Here is a 17,330-nt window from a genome sequence, read left to right as displayed (position 1 = left end):
TTGGCATTTTTGTCGTGAAATCTTTGCCTGTGCCTGTGTCCTGAATGGTATTGCCTAGATTTTCTTCTAGGGTTTTTATAGTTTTGGGTTTTACATTTAAGTCTTTAATCCATCTTGAGTTAATTTTATATAAGGAATAATGAGGGGTCTTCCCCCATTCTTGTCACCCAAGTCTTTTTGTGAGTTGTAAGGTACAGAGAAACGACAAGAACAGGAGCCCCTGGTGTGGAGCGTCCCTCCCGTGTTGCTCACAGGGCATCACGGTGCAGCTTTTCCTGGAGACGTATCTAGGCCACAGTGCTGGCTCAGTGGAGGCTGTGTCAGCACCTCAAATTAGGAGCAAGTGATCAATCCTGTGTTTCCCACAATAGGGTGTCTTATTCCAAGGTGAACTTTGTGATTGGAAATCGGTCATTGGTGATGGAGCTCACTCTTCAAGACGTGGTTGAGAAGCACCTGGGTTGACACAGATGCAGTTTTCTTCCATCAGTGTGTTCAGAATTGCCCAGTAGAGATTTCTCATGGTCTGCAGCGCCAGGCTTTGGGCTTGCCTGTCTGCTTATCTTCATTCACTATCCGGTTGTTTCCAAAGCATTGATTCAGCACTGACTTTACAAAGTGCAGGGCTGGGGTGAGGATGACCCAACAGGAGAGAGATGCAGAGGATGTGGGGATATAGGGCAGGCCATGGATAAGTCCATCCAGCTTCTTATTAATGAGTCAGGGGAGGTGATTCCTGAGCAGGATTTGACAGTAGTGTGTTGTGCCACTATGCAAAGCAGCCCACTGATGAGTTTCTTCTCTTTTCTTTTTTTTTTTTTTATTATACTTTAAGTTTTAGGGTACATGTGCACATTGTGCAGGTTAGTTACATATGTATACATGTGCCATGCTGGTGCGCTGCACCCACTAACTTGTCATCTAGCATTAGGTATATCTCCCGATGCTATCCCTCCCCCCTCCCCCCACCCCACAACAGTCCCCAGAGTGTGATATTCCCCTTCCTATGTCCATGTGATCTCATTGTTCAGTTCCCACCTTTGAGTGAGAATATGTGGTGTTTGGTTTTTTGTTCTTGCGATAATTCGCTGAGAATGATGATTTCCAATTTCATCCATGTCCCTACAAAGGACATGAACTCATTATTTTTTATGGCTGCATAGTATTCCATGGTGTATATGTGCCACATTTTCTTAATCCAGTCTATCATTGTTGGACATTTGGGTTGGTTCCAAGTCTTTGCTATTGTGAATAATGCCGCAATAAACATACGTGTGCATGTGTCTTTATAGCAGCATGATTTATAGTCCTTTGGGTATATACCCAGTAATGGGATGGCTGGGTCAAATGGTATTTCCAGTTCTAGATCCCTGAGGAATCGCCACACTGACTTCCACAATGGTTGAACTAGTTTACAGTCCCACCAACAGTGTAAAAGTGTTCCTTTTTCTCCACATCCTCTCCAGCACCTGTTGTTTCCTGACTTTTTAATGATTGCCATTCTAACTGGTGTGAGATGGTATCTCATTGTGGTTTTGATTTGCATTTTTCTGATGGCCAGTGGTGATGAGCATTTTTTCATGTGTTTTTTGGCTGCATAAATGTCTTCTTTTGAGAAGTGTCTGTTCATGTCCTTCACCCACTTTTTGATGGGGTTGTTTGTTTTTTTCTTGTAAATTTGTTGGAGTTCATTATAGATTCTGGATATTAGCCCTTTGTCAGATGAGTAGGTTGGGAAAATTTTCTCCCATTTTGTAGGTTGCCTGTTCACTCTGATGGTAGTTTCTTTTGCTGTGCAGAAGCTCTTTAGTTTAATTAGATCCCATTTGTCAATTTTGGCTTTTGTTGCCATTGCTTTTGCTGTTTTAGACATGAAGTCCTTACCCATGCCTATGTCGTGAATGGTAATGCCTAGGTTTTCTTCTAGGGTTTTTATGGTTTTAGGTCTAATGTTTCAGTCTTTAATCCATCTTGAATTGATTTTTGTATAAGGTGTAAGGAAGGGATCCAGTTTCAGCTTTCTCCATATGGCTAGCCAGTTTTCCCAGCACCATTTATTAAATAGGGAATCCTTTCCCCATTGCTTGCTTTTCTCAGGTTTGTCAAAGATCAGATAGTTGTAGATATGCGGCATTATTTCTGTGGGCTCTGTTCTGTTCCATTGATCTATATCTCTGTTTTGGTACCAGTACCATGCTGTTTTGGTTACTATAGCCTTGTAGTATAGTTTGAAGTCAGGTAGTGTGATGCCTCCAGCTTTGTTCTTTTGGCTTAGGATTGACTTGGCGATGCGGGCTCTATTTTGGTTCCATATGAACTTTAAAGTAGTTTTTTCCAATTCTGTGAAGAAAGTCATTGGTAGCTTGATGGGGATGGCATTGAATCTGTAAATGACCTTGGGCAGTATGGCCATTTTCACGATATTGATTCTTCCTACCCATGAACATGGAATGTTCTTCCATTTGTTTGTATCCTCTTTTATTTCGTTGAGCAGTGGTTTGTAGTTCTCCTTGAAGAGGTCCTTCACATCCCTTGTAAGTTGGATTCCTAGGTATTTTATTCTCTTTGAAGCAATTGTGAATGGGAGTTCACTCATGATTTGGCTCTCTGTTTGTCTGTTGTTGGTGTATAAGAATGCTTGTGATTTTTGTACATTGATTTTGTATCCTGAGACTTTGCTGAAGTTGCTTATCAGCTTAAGGAGATTTTGGGCTGAGACAGTGGGGTTTTCTAGATATACAATCATGTCGTCTGCAAACAGGGACAATTTGACTTCCTCTTTTCCTAACTGAATACCCTTTATTTCCTAAAGTTTCTTCTCTTTTGTAGTGACTCAGCAGGGTGCTTCATGAATGTGGTCTTCGAGGGCAGATACTCTGCTGGTTTACTATCTGGGAAGACTGAGGTTCAGAGAAGTTAGAAGACTTGCCCAACCACTTCCTTTTGTTTAAGGGTCTGATCCCAACTCTTGTGTGTGAATATGACTGCGTGTGCTTATACCCCTGGCAATGCTAAAATTATTCTGTGCGTTTGCTTTTTCTAATTCCTTAGGAGACTCTCTTGTTAATTAGTCTTAAGTTATTCAAATCCTTATTTCTTCCAAAGCTGAAGAATTGTAATTAAATGAACATTGTGCCATTCTCTTATGATAGCATTTGTCTGTTCATCCATCTGTCCATATCCCCATCTATTTTTTCATCCATCCATCTATCTCTCCACCTTTTCATTCACCAATCTGTCTGTCCATCCTTCCATCCAACCACCCATCTATTCATCTGTCTACCTATCCATCCATCCACCCATCTATCCATCTGCCCACCCACCCATTCATTCACCCATCCATCCATCTATCCATCCATCTGTTCGTCCACCCATCCATCCATTTTCCTTCTGGCAAGGAAGAGCTAATATGAATCTAAATGTGCCTATCATGGTCCCTTTCTGAGGCTGCTATTACAAATGGGATGTGGCATTTTGGAAAAACTTGACAACTTATCCTTCATTTTACAGAAAGTTTCCCATACCGTTTGTGTCTTTCCCTCCCAGGAATGTGAGCCGCCTTCCAACAGCAATATCACAGCATTCGCCCTGAAGGCCAAAGTCATCTACCCCATCAATCAGAAGTTCCGGGTGAGAGTCCTGAGCTCCATCATAGAAAGCCAGTTACTTCCGTCATGTGCCAGAGATTGGGAGGAAAGTGGGGGGATTAACTGTGTGATGTTTGGTCCTGTTTGAGGGTTTTATGGCAAGTCATTTTAGTAGGGGTAGTTTTGAGGCTCAGGAGCAGGACATGCCCATGGTAACCACGGTAAGGAAGTTCCATGGTTCCTTGTATCCCTAGGGACACGAGGTAACAGCACAGTAGGACAGCTCCCTCTCTGCCTTTTTAACACTAATACAAACACTGATACCGACTCAGTTCTGAGCGCTAATCCTCATTCACAGAGCCCTGGACTAATAATGCCAGCAGCTGGCACTTACTGAACACTTAGGTGGACAGGGCCAGTGTTGTGTTAAGTATTTGTCATGCATCAGGCATTTCAACTTGGTGTTATGCCTATCAGGTAAATAATGTCTCCACTTTACACGTAAGGAAACTGAGGCCCAGAGAGGCGAGTGACCTGAGGTCACGTGACAGGAAGTGGCAGAGCCAGAGTCAGACCCCAACACCTGGCTATGGTTACACCTTCCATGGTGCTTCCCGGAGCCCTCAGCCTGGGAGGTGCTTTGTGCAAAAAAGTTTCCTAGTAAAATCAGTTTGGGAAAATGTGGCTTGCTTTCTTGGTGTTCAGGATGACGAGCTCTGGAGTCACAGCAACTCAGTCCTAACCCCATCTCAGCCATTCACTGTGTGGCGTTACCTGAGTTCTCCTGCCTCAGTCTCTATCTGTGAAATGGGGATGATGGTGCTCCTGCCTCACCCAGTTGTTTTGGGTGTTACACAGGATAACATACATGAGGGCTCAGAACAGTGCACAACATCTGAGCACTCAGAACATGTTAGGATCTTTCAGTTATTATTTGCTTTTGAAGACAGCCAAAGCCTATTGGAAGTTCTGAGAATTCCTGCACCAAAGGAATATTTCACCTTGTTTAACACAAGCTTTACCAAACTAATTTTTCCATGGAACCTTTGTGGTGAGCAGTAACTGGCTCAAGGAACTGTTCCCTGGAACCCACATTGGGAACCACGTCCTTCACGTGGTTGAAGGGTGGGACAGGTGGGTGGATGAAGGGCATTTCTCCATCCTCTGGGTAGGCCCTGTGTGGGCCCTGGGGGTCACACCATAGTCAGCAGAGCGTCAGCCCCACCCTGGAGGCCCTCACTGCCTGAGTGGATTGGAATACACCAAGAATGCAGAACAGTGCATGATGAAATAGGCAAGAGGCAGATGCCCAGGGACCTGTGAAGCCAGTATGGGGTCCAGGATCCACGCCTGGAGGAAGGAACGCTTCCGCCTAGCAAACAACAAATGGGGGGTGTTTCAGGTAGGGGGACCAAAGTCTGGAAAGGCCAGAATTACGAAGTGACCAGGAGCATCTAAGCCAGAGCCACTTCATTGTGGCTCGGGCAGCCAGAGGTGGAAGCTGACATTTGCTGGGCCCTCTAGCCGTGCCAGGCCCCAGTATGTGACCTCCTGTGTGCCTGGTGTGCATGGTGTTCCAGCTTCTTGATTAGGAGCGTGGAGCCTGTCGGTGGGCAGAGGGCAGGAGGGTGACTCCTGCTCTGTGCAGGCGAAGGACAGGTGGTTGGCAGGATTCGTGGAGGGAGCAGGCCAGGGGGTCAGTAGCAGGGAGAGAACTGGGTCAGGGCAAGCGGTGGCTATGGAGGAGGTAGGTCAGAGTTGGCAGCTTGGAGGAGGGTGCGCTGGGTGTCCGGGGCACAGATCCAGGTTGGCAGTTTAGGGGAAGGAACCTGGTGCAGAGGGGCTGGCCTTGTGAGGACAAGTGAACTGTGATTCGGGCCTCTGGGATGTTGATGTGGCAGAACCTGGGACGGAAACTCTGTGGTGTCTGCTGGCACCCTGGCCAGTCTCCTCCAGGCAGACCTTCCTGTGAGCCGCTAGCGTGAATCACTGGTAGAATTATGAATACTAGATCAAATCCCTGAGGCATCACATGGACTGAGTGTGACTTTCCTACTGCCACCCCAGCCTCTGGCCGATGGCTCCTCCAACCCGTCTCTGCATGAAAACTTAAAGCAGGCTGTCTTGCCACACCAGCCGGTAGAGGCCTCTCCTTCCAGCAGCCTGGGGAGCCTGAGCCAGGGTGAGAAGGACGACTGCAGCTCCTCATCCAGCGTCCACTCGGCCACCAGCGATGACAGGTTTCTCAGCCGCACCTTCCTCCGGGTGAACGCCTTCCCTGAGGTGCTGGCCTGTGAGAGGTAAGGAGAGCGGGCAATGGAGGATGAGGCTTCCAGTCCTCTTGGAGTGGGCCGGGAGTCACATCATTGTCAGAGGAGGAAACAGAGGCCCAGAGAGGTTCAGTGACTCTGCTAGGTACACACAGCGACCCAGCATCACCGTCGGAGCCCCAGATGCCTTTGTCACTTCCTGTGCTGTATTGCCCAACACTGGGGTTATGGAGTCAGGCCTGAGCCCCGGGGAGAGATGACAAGGAGGCCACATTTAATCACTGGCGTGCTCCCAGCCACTGGCGAAGTTGATTAAGTGGGTACTTCTGAGTACCGGGCAGAGTGCTAAGCACTTTACAGGGATTGATGATCTCATGAGGATTTTGCCCAGTGAGGAGGATCCTGGGACAAGTTCAGCAATCAGTAAGTATTAATCAATGAGTGAATGAATTCCGTTTAACACCCCTATGAAGTTGGTACTGTCATTTCCTCCAGTTCACAAAGAATAAAGGGAAACACAGAGAGGCTGCGTGACTTGCTGGTCACACAGCCGTGAGTGACGGAGCCGGATTTGACCCAACCCAGCGCAGGGCTCCGCACGTGGTAGGGGCTTAAGAAACTCAGTCTGGCAGGTTCACACACCAGGCCTCAGGCCTCTGTCTGCTCCAAAATTCCGTTGAGTCCAAGAGGTGGGATGATCCAGGGCACAGCCTCTGCTCAGGGCTGCTGCAAAAAGACTGGGCTCAGCACCTTGAGCCTGAAAGTGGCCCAGGCAGAAGGGACTTCATTGAAGAGGGGCCTTCTTGGACTGGCCAGCCCTGGCTTAGAACGGCTTTCTTTCAGCATTTGGGACTTAGAGGATTTGAAACGGTTTGGGTGGGAGAGTCATCTTTTAAAATGCATTTGCCTATGAGGGAAAAAAGGTCAAAGACTTTTACACTCTGCCATGTATCTGCCCCCGTTGACCCTATGATGGTCACTTGATTTCTCTGATTCTCTCTTCCCTGAGTCAGTTTCTGCATCTGTAAAATGGGCATGAGAATGTCTCTGCTAAGGCACCGAGGAAAGATGACACGTGGTGATAGACATGAGAATGCTTGAGGTTGGGCACCATGGCTCATGCCTGTAATCCCAACATTTGGGAGGCCAAGATGGGTGGATTGCTTGAGCTCAGGAGTTTAAGACCAGCCTAGGCAACATAGTGAGACCCCATCTCTAAAATAAAATCCAAAATCAACCGGGTATGGTGGTGCATGCCTGTAGTCCGAGCTACACGGGAGGCTGAGGTGGGAGGATTGCTTGAGCCCAGGAGGTGGAGGCTGCAGTAAGCCGTGATTGTACCACTGCACTCCAGCCTGGGAGACAGAGCAAAACCCTGTTTCTAAAAAGATAAGTAAATAAATTTTTTTTTAGAAAATACTCAGGAAACGTCATTTTTATTTCTCTCCCTTCCCTCTCTCCGTTGGTTTTCTCTTGGAAGTCCCATGCACCTATGTCTCTGACGCCAACTGTTCTCTTATGGCCATTAGTTGGTTTCAAACAGCTCATCTGATCCCTTCTTATAAACCTGGAGTGAGCATAAGGACCTCAGCATGCTGCAGAATGAGAGTTTGAGGCAGGGTGTGCTGTGGCTTGTACTGATTAGGGACATGCCAATATTCTTACTCTTCATTTCCGATACCCTGAAAGTCTTTTCCGATTCTCATTTTATTTTGCAGTGTAGACGTCGACCTGTGTATCTACAGCCTTCACTTAAAAGACCTGCTGCATTTGGACACGGCACTGAGGCAGGAAAAGCATATGGTAGGTGGAGATGTTCGCATTCCCTCCTTTTCATGGGGACAGGAGCTGGGAGACAAGGACTCTGTGTGCAGTGAGTCCCAGAGACCCTTGAGAGGCAGACATCAGTGGAAACAGAGCCGCTGTGAGGTGGGGGAAAGCGGCGCTGTCAGCCATCCAGCCACAAAATGGAAAAGCACTTCACGCCTGTTGGTGGGGCATGGCCTTGACTTTAACCAGAGCTGTAGGGGCCTCAGCAGAAAGATGAGTGCCTCCTCCCGGGTTACACCTCCTGCTGGAGATAGAGATAAAAGATGTTTAAAAGAGAACAATATGTTTAAAGGAATGATAATAATGATAAGAATATTTATGAGCATGAATTTTCTTGAGTCTTGCTATGTACTAGGTCCCAGGAGTATTACACTTAAACCTCAGCACAACCCAGAGGGGCAGGTGTCATTATCATGTCCACTCTGCAGGTGAGAAAACTGAGGCACAGGGCAGAGGACTTACCCAAAGTTATAAAGCTGCAGGAGTGGCACTGAGATGAGAAGTTCAGTACCTTTTTATGGGGCCATGTGTTCTCTTGACTGAATGAATGAGAACTCAGAACTGTGGATGTGGGGAAAACAACATTAGTCTCTGCCAGATGCACCTGGCCTCTGATTGAATCAGCCACGGGCCTGAGCTATGGGAAGCCAGAGAGACGAGTCCCACTTTAGCCGCAGAACCCCGGTGGGTTTATTCAGGCATCAAGATCACGGGGGTTAAAAAAAAGTGTTATTTCTCCATAAGGCACATTCTCTGAATTACTGAATGAGGAATGAGACCCTACAGAGAGAAGGCAGATGAGAGAAAGAGGAGAGCTAGAAACAGAGGTGGACAGACAAACAGATACGTCTACAGGGCACTCTTACAAATTGGAGAAGAGCAAGAACATCACATTGGAGGCCAGGCATGGTGGCTCACGACTATAATATCAGGGTTTGGGAGGCTGAGGTGGGAGGAGTGCTGAAGCCCAGGAATTTGAGACCAGCCTGGGCAACATGGCAAAACCCTGTCTCTACCAAAAACAAAAACAAACAAACAAAAAAACACTTAGCCTGGTGCAGTGGTATGTGCCTATAGTCCTAGCTACTCAGGAGGCTGAGGTGAGAGGAACACTTGAGTCCAGGAGATGGAGGCTGCAGTGAACTGCGATCACACCACTACACTCCGACCTGGGCAACACAGCGAGATCCTGTCTCAAAAAACAAAAAACAAGAATAGCACACTGGGGATGTGCCTGGAAGAAGCTTGGGCTCTGTGTGAGCAGGACTGACTGGCCTCGTAAACGGGTGCCAATGTTTGAAACCGTAAATATGCTAGAATTCAAGAACTAGAGCATGGCCCTTCACCCCCTCTATCCCCAGCCCCATGGAGGTCCCTGGATGGGGGCCACCAGGCAACCTGTGTCCAGCCTTCCTCAGTGAGGTACACCTGGCCCTGGCTGTTTTCCCCAAGGCTCCATGCTTCCTGGGAGGACCAGTTGTTTCTGGGCTCAGAGCCTGTCCAGTTGGCAAGCAGAGTAGTCCTGGCTGGCCTCGCCCCACAGCCAGCGAGTGTCCACAGGGAGCAGCTTGCAGTCCTGGAGGGAGTGTTCAGCATCACTCACCATCCAGCACGGGGGTGTGGCCTCTGCACACTGCCAGGCACGGTGTCAGACACCAGGGGCAGCCTCTGCCTTTGTGGAGCCCACTCTCTGGGGCAATGGGGAGGGCAGTAAACAGATGTCACAAAATAAACAGTGGCAGGCAGCATGGCAAAGGCCTGTGACAAAGCATCGTGAGTGTGAAGGGGGCACCTGAGGGAATGCAGAGCTGGGGAGATGGTCAGGCTTCCCTGCAGGGAGTCTCGTGGGCGGAAACCCAGGGAAGTTCCAGGAGCACTGGATTAAGGGACAGTCCTGGACCCTAGTCCACCCTTTGACAATTAGGAGCTGTGTGACTTTGGGTAAGTTGCTTCACCTCTCTGGGCCACTTTAGGAAAGGCTTAAATAAAGTATCCTTTCAGCTATTGCTATATGGAGTTACTGGGAAGTCAAGCTGCCCTGCTTTGAGAGGGTTCTGTGGGTAGAACTCTGGGCTCCATATCACAGCTGTGTGGCTGGCATGGTCACAGGAGTGATTATTCTGCACGTACACTCTGGTGGGCTCAGTGCTTTAAATCTTTTACTTCTTTGAAGCTTTACATGCCACTTCACTAACGAGGAACCTGAGGTTCAGAGAGGTTAAGTCACTTGCCCAAAGTCACACAGCTGGTGATGGCAGAATCAGACCTGGACAAGGTCTGTGTGAGTGAAAGGCCCCTGCATGCCCAGGTGTGGCCCTGCAGCCTGCATGTCAAAGGTGCTCAAGAGAAATGTGTTGCACGTGTGATTGGCACCGCCCTGAGAGAGCTGCTTCCCAGCAGGGTCCTTCCTGCTCTGGGGAGCATAACTCTATTGTCGTGTGCTGGGACTGTAAGAACCTGGTGAGCCGCTGGGAGCTGTGCTGCCTGGAGACCTAAATCCTCTGTTTCCCTGGTAGAGATGAGCTGGGGTTCAGAAGTTATTCAGACCACATGAGACCCTCATGCATCCCAGAAGCTTGGAGCTCCCTGGCTGGCCCTGAGGAGGAAGAAACTGGCTCTGGGCTTGTCCAAGAGGCAGAAGCTGGAGTGTAACCTCTATAAACAGAGTGGCCAGGATGAGAACCGATTTGGGGCATGGAGGAAGATTAAATAAAGGGGAGCACCAGCACTAGGGGGTTCTCATGGTGCTGGAATATTACTTTGATTGTGGCTGCACTTATGTGAATCTATACATGGGGTAAAATTGCATAGAACTACACACACACACACACATGCACACACGTAAATGTGCATAAAGATGGGTGAAAACTGAGGAAGGTCTGTAGACAACAGTATTCAACCAATGGCAATTTCCCAGTTTTGATACTGCACCATGGTGACATCAGAGCCACCCCTGGGGGAGGAGCACACAGCACTTTGTGCAGGCACACCTGGCGTTATTGCGTTTCACTTAATTGCGCTTCAGAGATGCATTTTTTTTTTTTTTTACAAATTGAAGGGTTTTGGCAACTCTTCATCCAGCACGTCTGTTGGCTCCATTTTTCCAACAGCACATGCTCACTTCATGTCTTTGTGTGACATTTTGGTAATTCTTGCAATATTTCAAACTTTTTCACGATTATTGTGGTGATCTGTGATCAGTGACCTTTGACATTATGATTGTAATTGTTTGGGGACACCACATACTGCGCCAGTATGAGACAACGAACTTAATTAATAAATGTTGTGTGTGTTCTGACTGCTCCACCAACTGGCCATTCCCTCTCCTTGGGCCTCCCTATTCCCTGAGACACAGTAATATTGAAATTAGGCCAGTTAGTAACGCTGCAATGGCCTTTAGGTGTTTGAGTGAAAGAGAGTCGCGTGTCTCTCACTTTTAAGTCAAAAGCTAGAAATTATGAAGCATAGTGAGGAAGGCAGGTCTAAAGCTGAGATAGGCTGAAAGCTGGGCTTCTTATACCACACAGCCAAGTTGTGAATGCAAAGAAAAAGTTCTTGAAGGAAATTAAAAGTGCTACTCCAGTGAACACACGAATGATCAGAAAGCAAAACAACCTTATTGCTGATATGGAGAAAGTCTGAGTGGTCTGCATAGAAGATCAAACCAGACACAACATCCCCTTAAGCCAAAGCCTAATCCAGAGCATTACTCTAACTCTCTTCAATTCTGTGAGTGCTGAGAGAGGTGAGGAAGCTGCAGAAGAAAAATTTGAAGCTAGCAGAGCATGAGGTTTAAAGAAAGAAGCTGTCTCCAGAACAAACAAAAGTGCAAGGTGAAGCAGCAGCAAGTGCTGTTGGAGAAGCTTCAGCAAGTTACCCAGAAGATCTAGCTAAGATCATTGAGCAAGGTGGCTGCACTAAACAACAGATTTTCAGTGCAGATGAAATAGCACAATATGGTCATGGAAGAAGATGCCATCTAAGACTTCATAGCTAAAGAGGAGAAGTCAATACCTGGCTTCAAAGCTTCAAAGAACAGGCTGACTCTCTCGCTAGGGGCTAATGCAGGAGATGACTTTAAGTTGAAGCCAGTGCTCATGCACCACTCTGAAAGTCCTAGGGCCCTTAAGGGTGATGCTAAATCTACTCTGCCTGTGCTCTATAAATGGAACAACAAAGCCTGGATCACAACACAGCTGTTTATAGCATGGTTTAAGCCCACTATTGACACCTACTGCCCAGAAAATAAACTTCTTTTCAAAATGTTACTGGTCATTTTCAAAACCCCTGGTCACCCAACAGCTCTGATGAAGATGTACAAGGAAGTTAATGTCATTTTCATGCCTGCTAACACAACATTCATTCTGAGCCTATTGATCAAAGAGTAATTTCAACTTTCAAGTCTTATTATTTAAGAAATACATTTCCTAAGGCTGTAACTGCCATACATAGTGATTCCTCTGAAGGATTTGAACAATGTAAAGTGAAAACCTTCTGTAAAGGATTCACCATTCTAGATGCCATTGAGAATATTCATGATTCATAGGAGGAGGTCAAAATATCAACATTAACAAGAGTTTGGAAGAGGTTGATTTCAATCCTCATGAATGACTTTGAGGGGATTCAGAACTTCAGTGGAGCAAGTCATTGGAAATGTGGAAATAGCAAGAAAACTAGGATTAGAAGTAGAGCCTGAAGATGGGACTGAGCTGCTGCAATCTCATGATGAAACATGAATGGATGAGGAGCTGCTTCTGATGGATGAGCAATGAAAGTGGTTTCTAGAGAAGGAATCTGCTTCTGGTGAAGATGCTGTGAACATTGTTGAAATGACAAAAAGGATTTAGAATACTATGTAAACTTATTTGATAAAGCAGATGCAGGGTTTGAGAAGATTGACTCCAAGTTTTAAAGTTCTACTGTGGGCAAATTGCTATCGAATAGCATGGCACGCTGCAGAGAAATCTTTTGTGAAAGGAAGAGTCAGCTGATGTGGCCCACTTCAGAGTGGTCTTATTTTAAGAAACTGCCACAGCCACCCTAACCTTCAGCAACCACTACCCTCATAAGTCAGTAGCCATCAACATTGAGACAAGACCCTCCACCAGCTAAAAGATTACAACTTTTTTTTTTTTTTTTTTTGAGACGGAGATCTCAACTCACTGCAATCTCTGCCTCCCAGATTCAGGTGATTCTCCCGCCTCAGCCTCCCGAGCAGCTGGGACCACAGGCGCGCACCACCTCACCCAGACAATTTTTGCATTTTTAGTAGAGACGGGGTTTCACCATGTTGGCCAGGATGGGTCTCAATCTCTTGACCTCGTGATCCGCCTGCCTCCGCCTCCCAAAGTGCTGGGATTACGGGTGTGAGCCACCGCGCCCAGCCCAACAACTTTTTTTTAATAATCATCTTAGGCTCAGATGATCATTAGCATTTTTTAGGAAGAAGGTATTTTTAAAATTAAGGTATGTACTTTTTTAGACATACTGCTATTGTACACTTAGACTACAGTATAGTGTAAACATAGCTTTTATATGCACTAGAAAACCAAAAAATGTGTGTGACTTGCTTTATTGTGATATTCACCTTACTGAGGTGGCCTGAAATCAACCCTACAATATCTCCATGGTGTGCTTGTATTATTTTTGTACCTTCATTTGAATCTATAACTATCTCAAAGTTGGCACTATGGAAAGGGAGAGGATGAGGGCTGTAAACATTACTGATTTATTTGGGGTCAGGAAGAAAGTAGACTCGAAACTAACATCTTGCAAAAATAATGTTATTATATCTTATACCATATCAGTCTTCATTGAGTAGAAAGCCAGGACACCACTTTCTCCTTAGAGCTCATTGTCATTGGCAAATATAATGAAGGTTGGTGGGCAGAATTCTGGGTTCAAATCTCAGCTCTGTCGCATGCGGCTGTGTGGCAGGAGGCAAGTGGCCCCTGCAAGTTGCTGGGCATTTTCTCATCTGTAAAATGCGGAAGATGGTACCAACCTCCCCGCATGCCATGGAGATCAAGTGATAGTATATATAATACATACATTAGGCTGGCCCAGAAGAGTGATTAACAAGCCTTAATCCATTAAAAGAAGGATCAAAAACTGTAGCCCTTGAGCCAAATCTGGCCATGTCCTTCTTTTCCATATTGCCTGTATGCCTGTGTGGCATATGCCACAACCGCAGAACTGAGTAGTTGCAAAAGAGATCATATGGCCTGCAAAGCCAAAAAAAATTTGCTGTGTCACCCTTTACTGAAAAAGTTTGCTAACCCCTGCATTTAAAAATGCCTTACCAGGCGGGATGCAGTGGCTCATGCCTATAATCCCAGCACTTTGGGAGGTGGAGGCAGGCAGGTTGCATGAGTTCAGGAGTTCAAGACCAGCCTGGGCAACACAGAGAAACCCCGTCTCAAAAAAAAAAAAGCCTTACCGGTTCACCAAAGAAAAAGAAAATGCCTTATTATATCTAAATGACCATATTATATCTAAATGACCTTTGACAAAGAGGCAAAAGCACTTCAATGGAGGAATGATAAGCTTTTCAATAAATGGTACTGGAGCAATTGGACATCCGTAAACAATAACAACGACAAAAGAACCTCAACCTAAACTTCACACCTTATACAAAAATTAATTCAAAAGGGATCACATGCTAAAATGTAAACAATAAACTATAAATCTTTTAGAAAAAATATTGCCAGGCATGGTTGGCTTACGCCTATAATCCCAGCACTTTCGGAGGCCGAGGTGGGTGGATCACTTGAGGTCAGGAGTTCAAGACCAGCCTGGCCAACATGGTGAAACCTCGTCTCTACTAAAAATACAAAAATTAGCCGGGTGTGGTGGCACATGCTTGTAATCCCACCTACTTGGGAGGCTGAGGCGGGAGAATCGCTTGAACCCGGGAGGTGAAGGTTGCAGTGAGCCAAGATTGCACCACTGCACTCCAGCCTGGGCGACAGAGTGATACTCCATCTCAAAAAAAAAAAGAAAAGAAAAAAAGAAAGAAAAAGAAAAAATATAAGAGAAATTCTTCAGGATTTAGACCTAGGCAAAGAGTCTTTAGACTTGACACCAAAAGCATGACACACAAAAGGAAAAATTAACTGGAATTCATCAAAATTAAAAACTTTTGCTTTGCAAAAGACCTCTTTAAGAAGATGAGAAGACAAGCTACAGAGTGAGAGAAAACGTTTGCAAAACAGATGTCCGCCAAAGGACTAGTACCTAGACCAGATAAGGAAATTTCGAAACTCAGCTGAAGACAGGAAGCAATCCAGTTAGAAAATGGGAAGGACATGAACAGGTATTTCACAAAAAGGATATATAGATGGTAAGTAAACACATAAAAAGGTGTTCAATGTCATTAAGCCAGCATGAAAATCCAAGTTGAACTCACAATAAGATATCACCACACACTTGTCAAAATGTCTAAAATAAAAAATAGTGACACCACCAAATTCTGGCAAAGATGTGGAGAAACTGGATCACTCATACATTGCTGATGGAAATATAAAATGGTACCTACGGCCATACTGGAAAACGTTTTGGCAATTTCTCATCAAACTTAACTTGCAGTTACCAGAAGACGCAGCAATTGCATCTGTGGGCATTTATCTCAGAGAAATGGGGACTTACGTTCACATAAATGTTCACAGCAGCATTGTTCATAATAGCCCCAAACTGGAAATAATCCAGATGTCTTACAAGGGTGAATAGATCAACAAATTGCAGATACAGCCCCCTCTGTACTTCCTGGGTATCCCCACTTATGGGAGGGTTCTTCCTAGTTTAAAGGATATCTCCATCCATTGAAACAGGAGACTGACATGGATAACTTTGCATTTCCAGTTCCATACAACTATCCCGCTGATTCTTTCTTCAAAGAAGCAAACCCTCCTTTGCTTTTTATATTTTCTTCACACATGGAAATGGGGGATGTGGAGGGCCTTGCACAGAGTAAGCACTTAATATTTGTTGAATACATGCATGAGGAAGAAAGGAAGCTTTTTAAGGAAGCTTCATGAAAATGTAATGCATTATGGGCCATTGTCATGATTTATAATCTGAGTTCCTTTCCTTCAGCAAAAAATATACGTGAAGAGAGGGTGAAAGAGAAGAAAAGAAGGAGAGAGGCAGTGGGGGAGGGAGGGAGAAGAGACAACAGAAAGCAAAAGCCAAAAATACCATTGATTAAACTTTTCTTTTGTTATCTTTCCTTTCTTGGCAATAGATGTTTATTCAGATTTTTAAAATGTGCCTCCTTGACCTTCTTCCTAAAAAGAAGTCAGATGATGAATTATACCAGAAGATCCTTTCAAAACAAGAAAACGTAAGTAAGTCTTCAACCTATGTTTCAAGGTAACTTAAAAATAGTTTATTATAATATATACAACTTATGATGCAAAAATTTTTTTCTTGTATAAAATAGCTTATTACAATATATACTTTTCAACACAGTATAGTGAAATATAAAAGTATGTATACAAATATTTAAAAAGTGTATTAAAATTTGGAGTACTATTTGTAGCAAAGAGAATAATATTGGTCATATCTACTACTCAAAGGCGGTCACTGTTAATGTTTTTTTCTACACACATTTGGGATATTTTTAAAGACATAGTTTGTTTATTGGTTATAGCTATGTATACTACTTTGTATTCTATTCTCAGTCTTTTATGGAAAGTTTATTTTGTCTCATGCGCAGCGAAGAGTCAGGGCTTGGAGTCAGACTGGTTGAGGTTGGTATCCTGGCTTTATCTTTTACAAGCTCTCAGAATCCTAGTTTCCTTTTTGTGTAGTGAGATAATTCCTGTTCAGCGAGAGTGCAGAAAGGATAAGAGAGATGTGTATGATACACCTAGCAATGTCATAGTTGGCTGTGAATATGTGATGGCTGCTGTCATCCTCATTATCACAACCACCACCAAAATCATCATCATCTTCATTATCACCACCACTTTTATTTTGTATCACCATCACCACCACTGTTACTATCACAGTTCTCTTCTTCATCATGTCATTGTTGTCATCACCATAAACACCATCATCTTTGCTATTGTCACCACTGACATCATCATTCTTTGTCTTTACCACCATCATCATCATCCTCATGACCACTGTCATCACCAACACCATCACCATCCTCGTGTCCTCATTACCATCATCATGAGCATCATTTTTATCATTGTTGTAATTAATGGCATGCTCATTACTACCATCACCACCATCATCATCTTCATTACCACCATAATCATCATCACCATCCTTATTGCCATCACCACTACCAATGTTGCAGGGCAGGCAAGCTCCAGAATAGGGTTTAGCCTGGGAGGGTACTTGGCTTCACCTAGGAAGGAATTCAAGGGAGAGCCAGTGGTGTTAGACAGTAGTGTTTTAGTGAATGGTGCCACTCCTTGCGGAGCAGGGCTAACCCATAGGCAGTGTGCCCAGAGTTGGTAACATATGGATGCTTGGCAACTGTATTTATACTCATGTAAACCTGCTTTCAATTACATGCAAATGAAAGGACAGTTCATTGCAAATTGAGGGACAGGTTATTTAGAACTTTCTAAAAAGGGGACAGTAACTTCTCGGTTGTTGCCATGGAAAAGGGTGGTAACTTTTGGGTTGT

The 17,330-nt window shown here is 45.1% G+C and overlaps 1 protein-coding gene across 12 annotated transcripts in view; it reads left to right on the top strand.

The window, feature by feature from the left end:
* Positions 1-17,330, top strand: part of EVC (EvC ciliary complex subunit 1) — a 120,615-nt gene that overhangs the window by 14,599 nt on the left and 88,686 nt on the right. For all 12 annotated transcript variants that reach the window (XM_063705189.1, XM_019025384.4, XM_063705186.1 and 9 more), the window contains exons 3-6: positions 3,547-3,630; positions 5,655-5,887; positions 7,576-7,660; positions 15,930-16,028. In XM_063705189.1, coding sequence (XP_063561259.1) covers positions 3,547-3,630; positions 5,655-5,887; positions 7,576-7,660; positions 15,930-16,028 — 501 coding nt within the window. The remainder of the gene's footprint in view (positions 1-3,546; positions 3,631-5,654; positions 5,888-7,575; positions 7,661-15,929; positions 16,029-17,330) is intronic.

This window comes from Gorilla gorilla, chromosome 3 (genome assembly GCF_029281585.2).
Source record: "Gorilla gorilla gorilla isolate KB3781 chromosome 3, NHGRI_mGorGor1-v2.1_pri, whole genome shotgun sequence".
NCBI lineage: Eukaryota > Metazoa > Chordata > Mammalia > Primates > Hominidae > Gorilla > Gorilla gorilla.
Note: the sequence above shows the minus strand (reverse complement) of the source record. Positions and strands in the feature narration are given on the sequence as shown.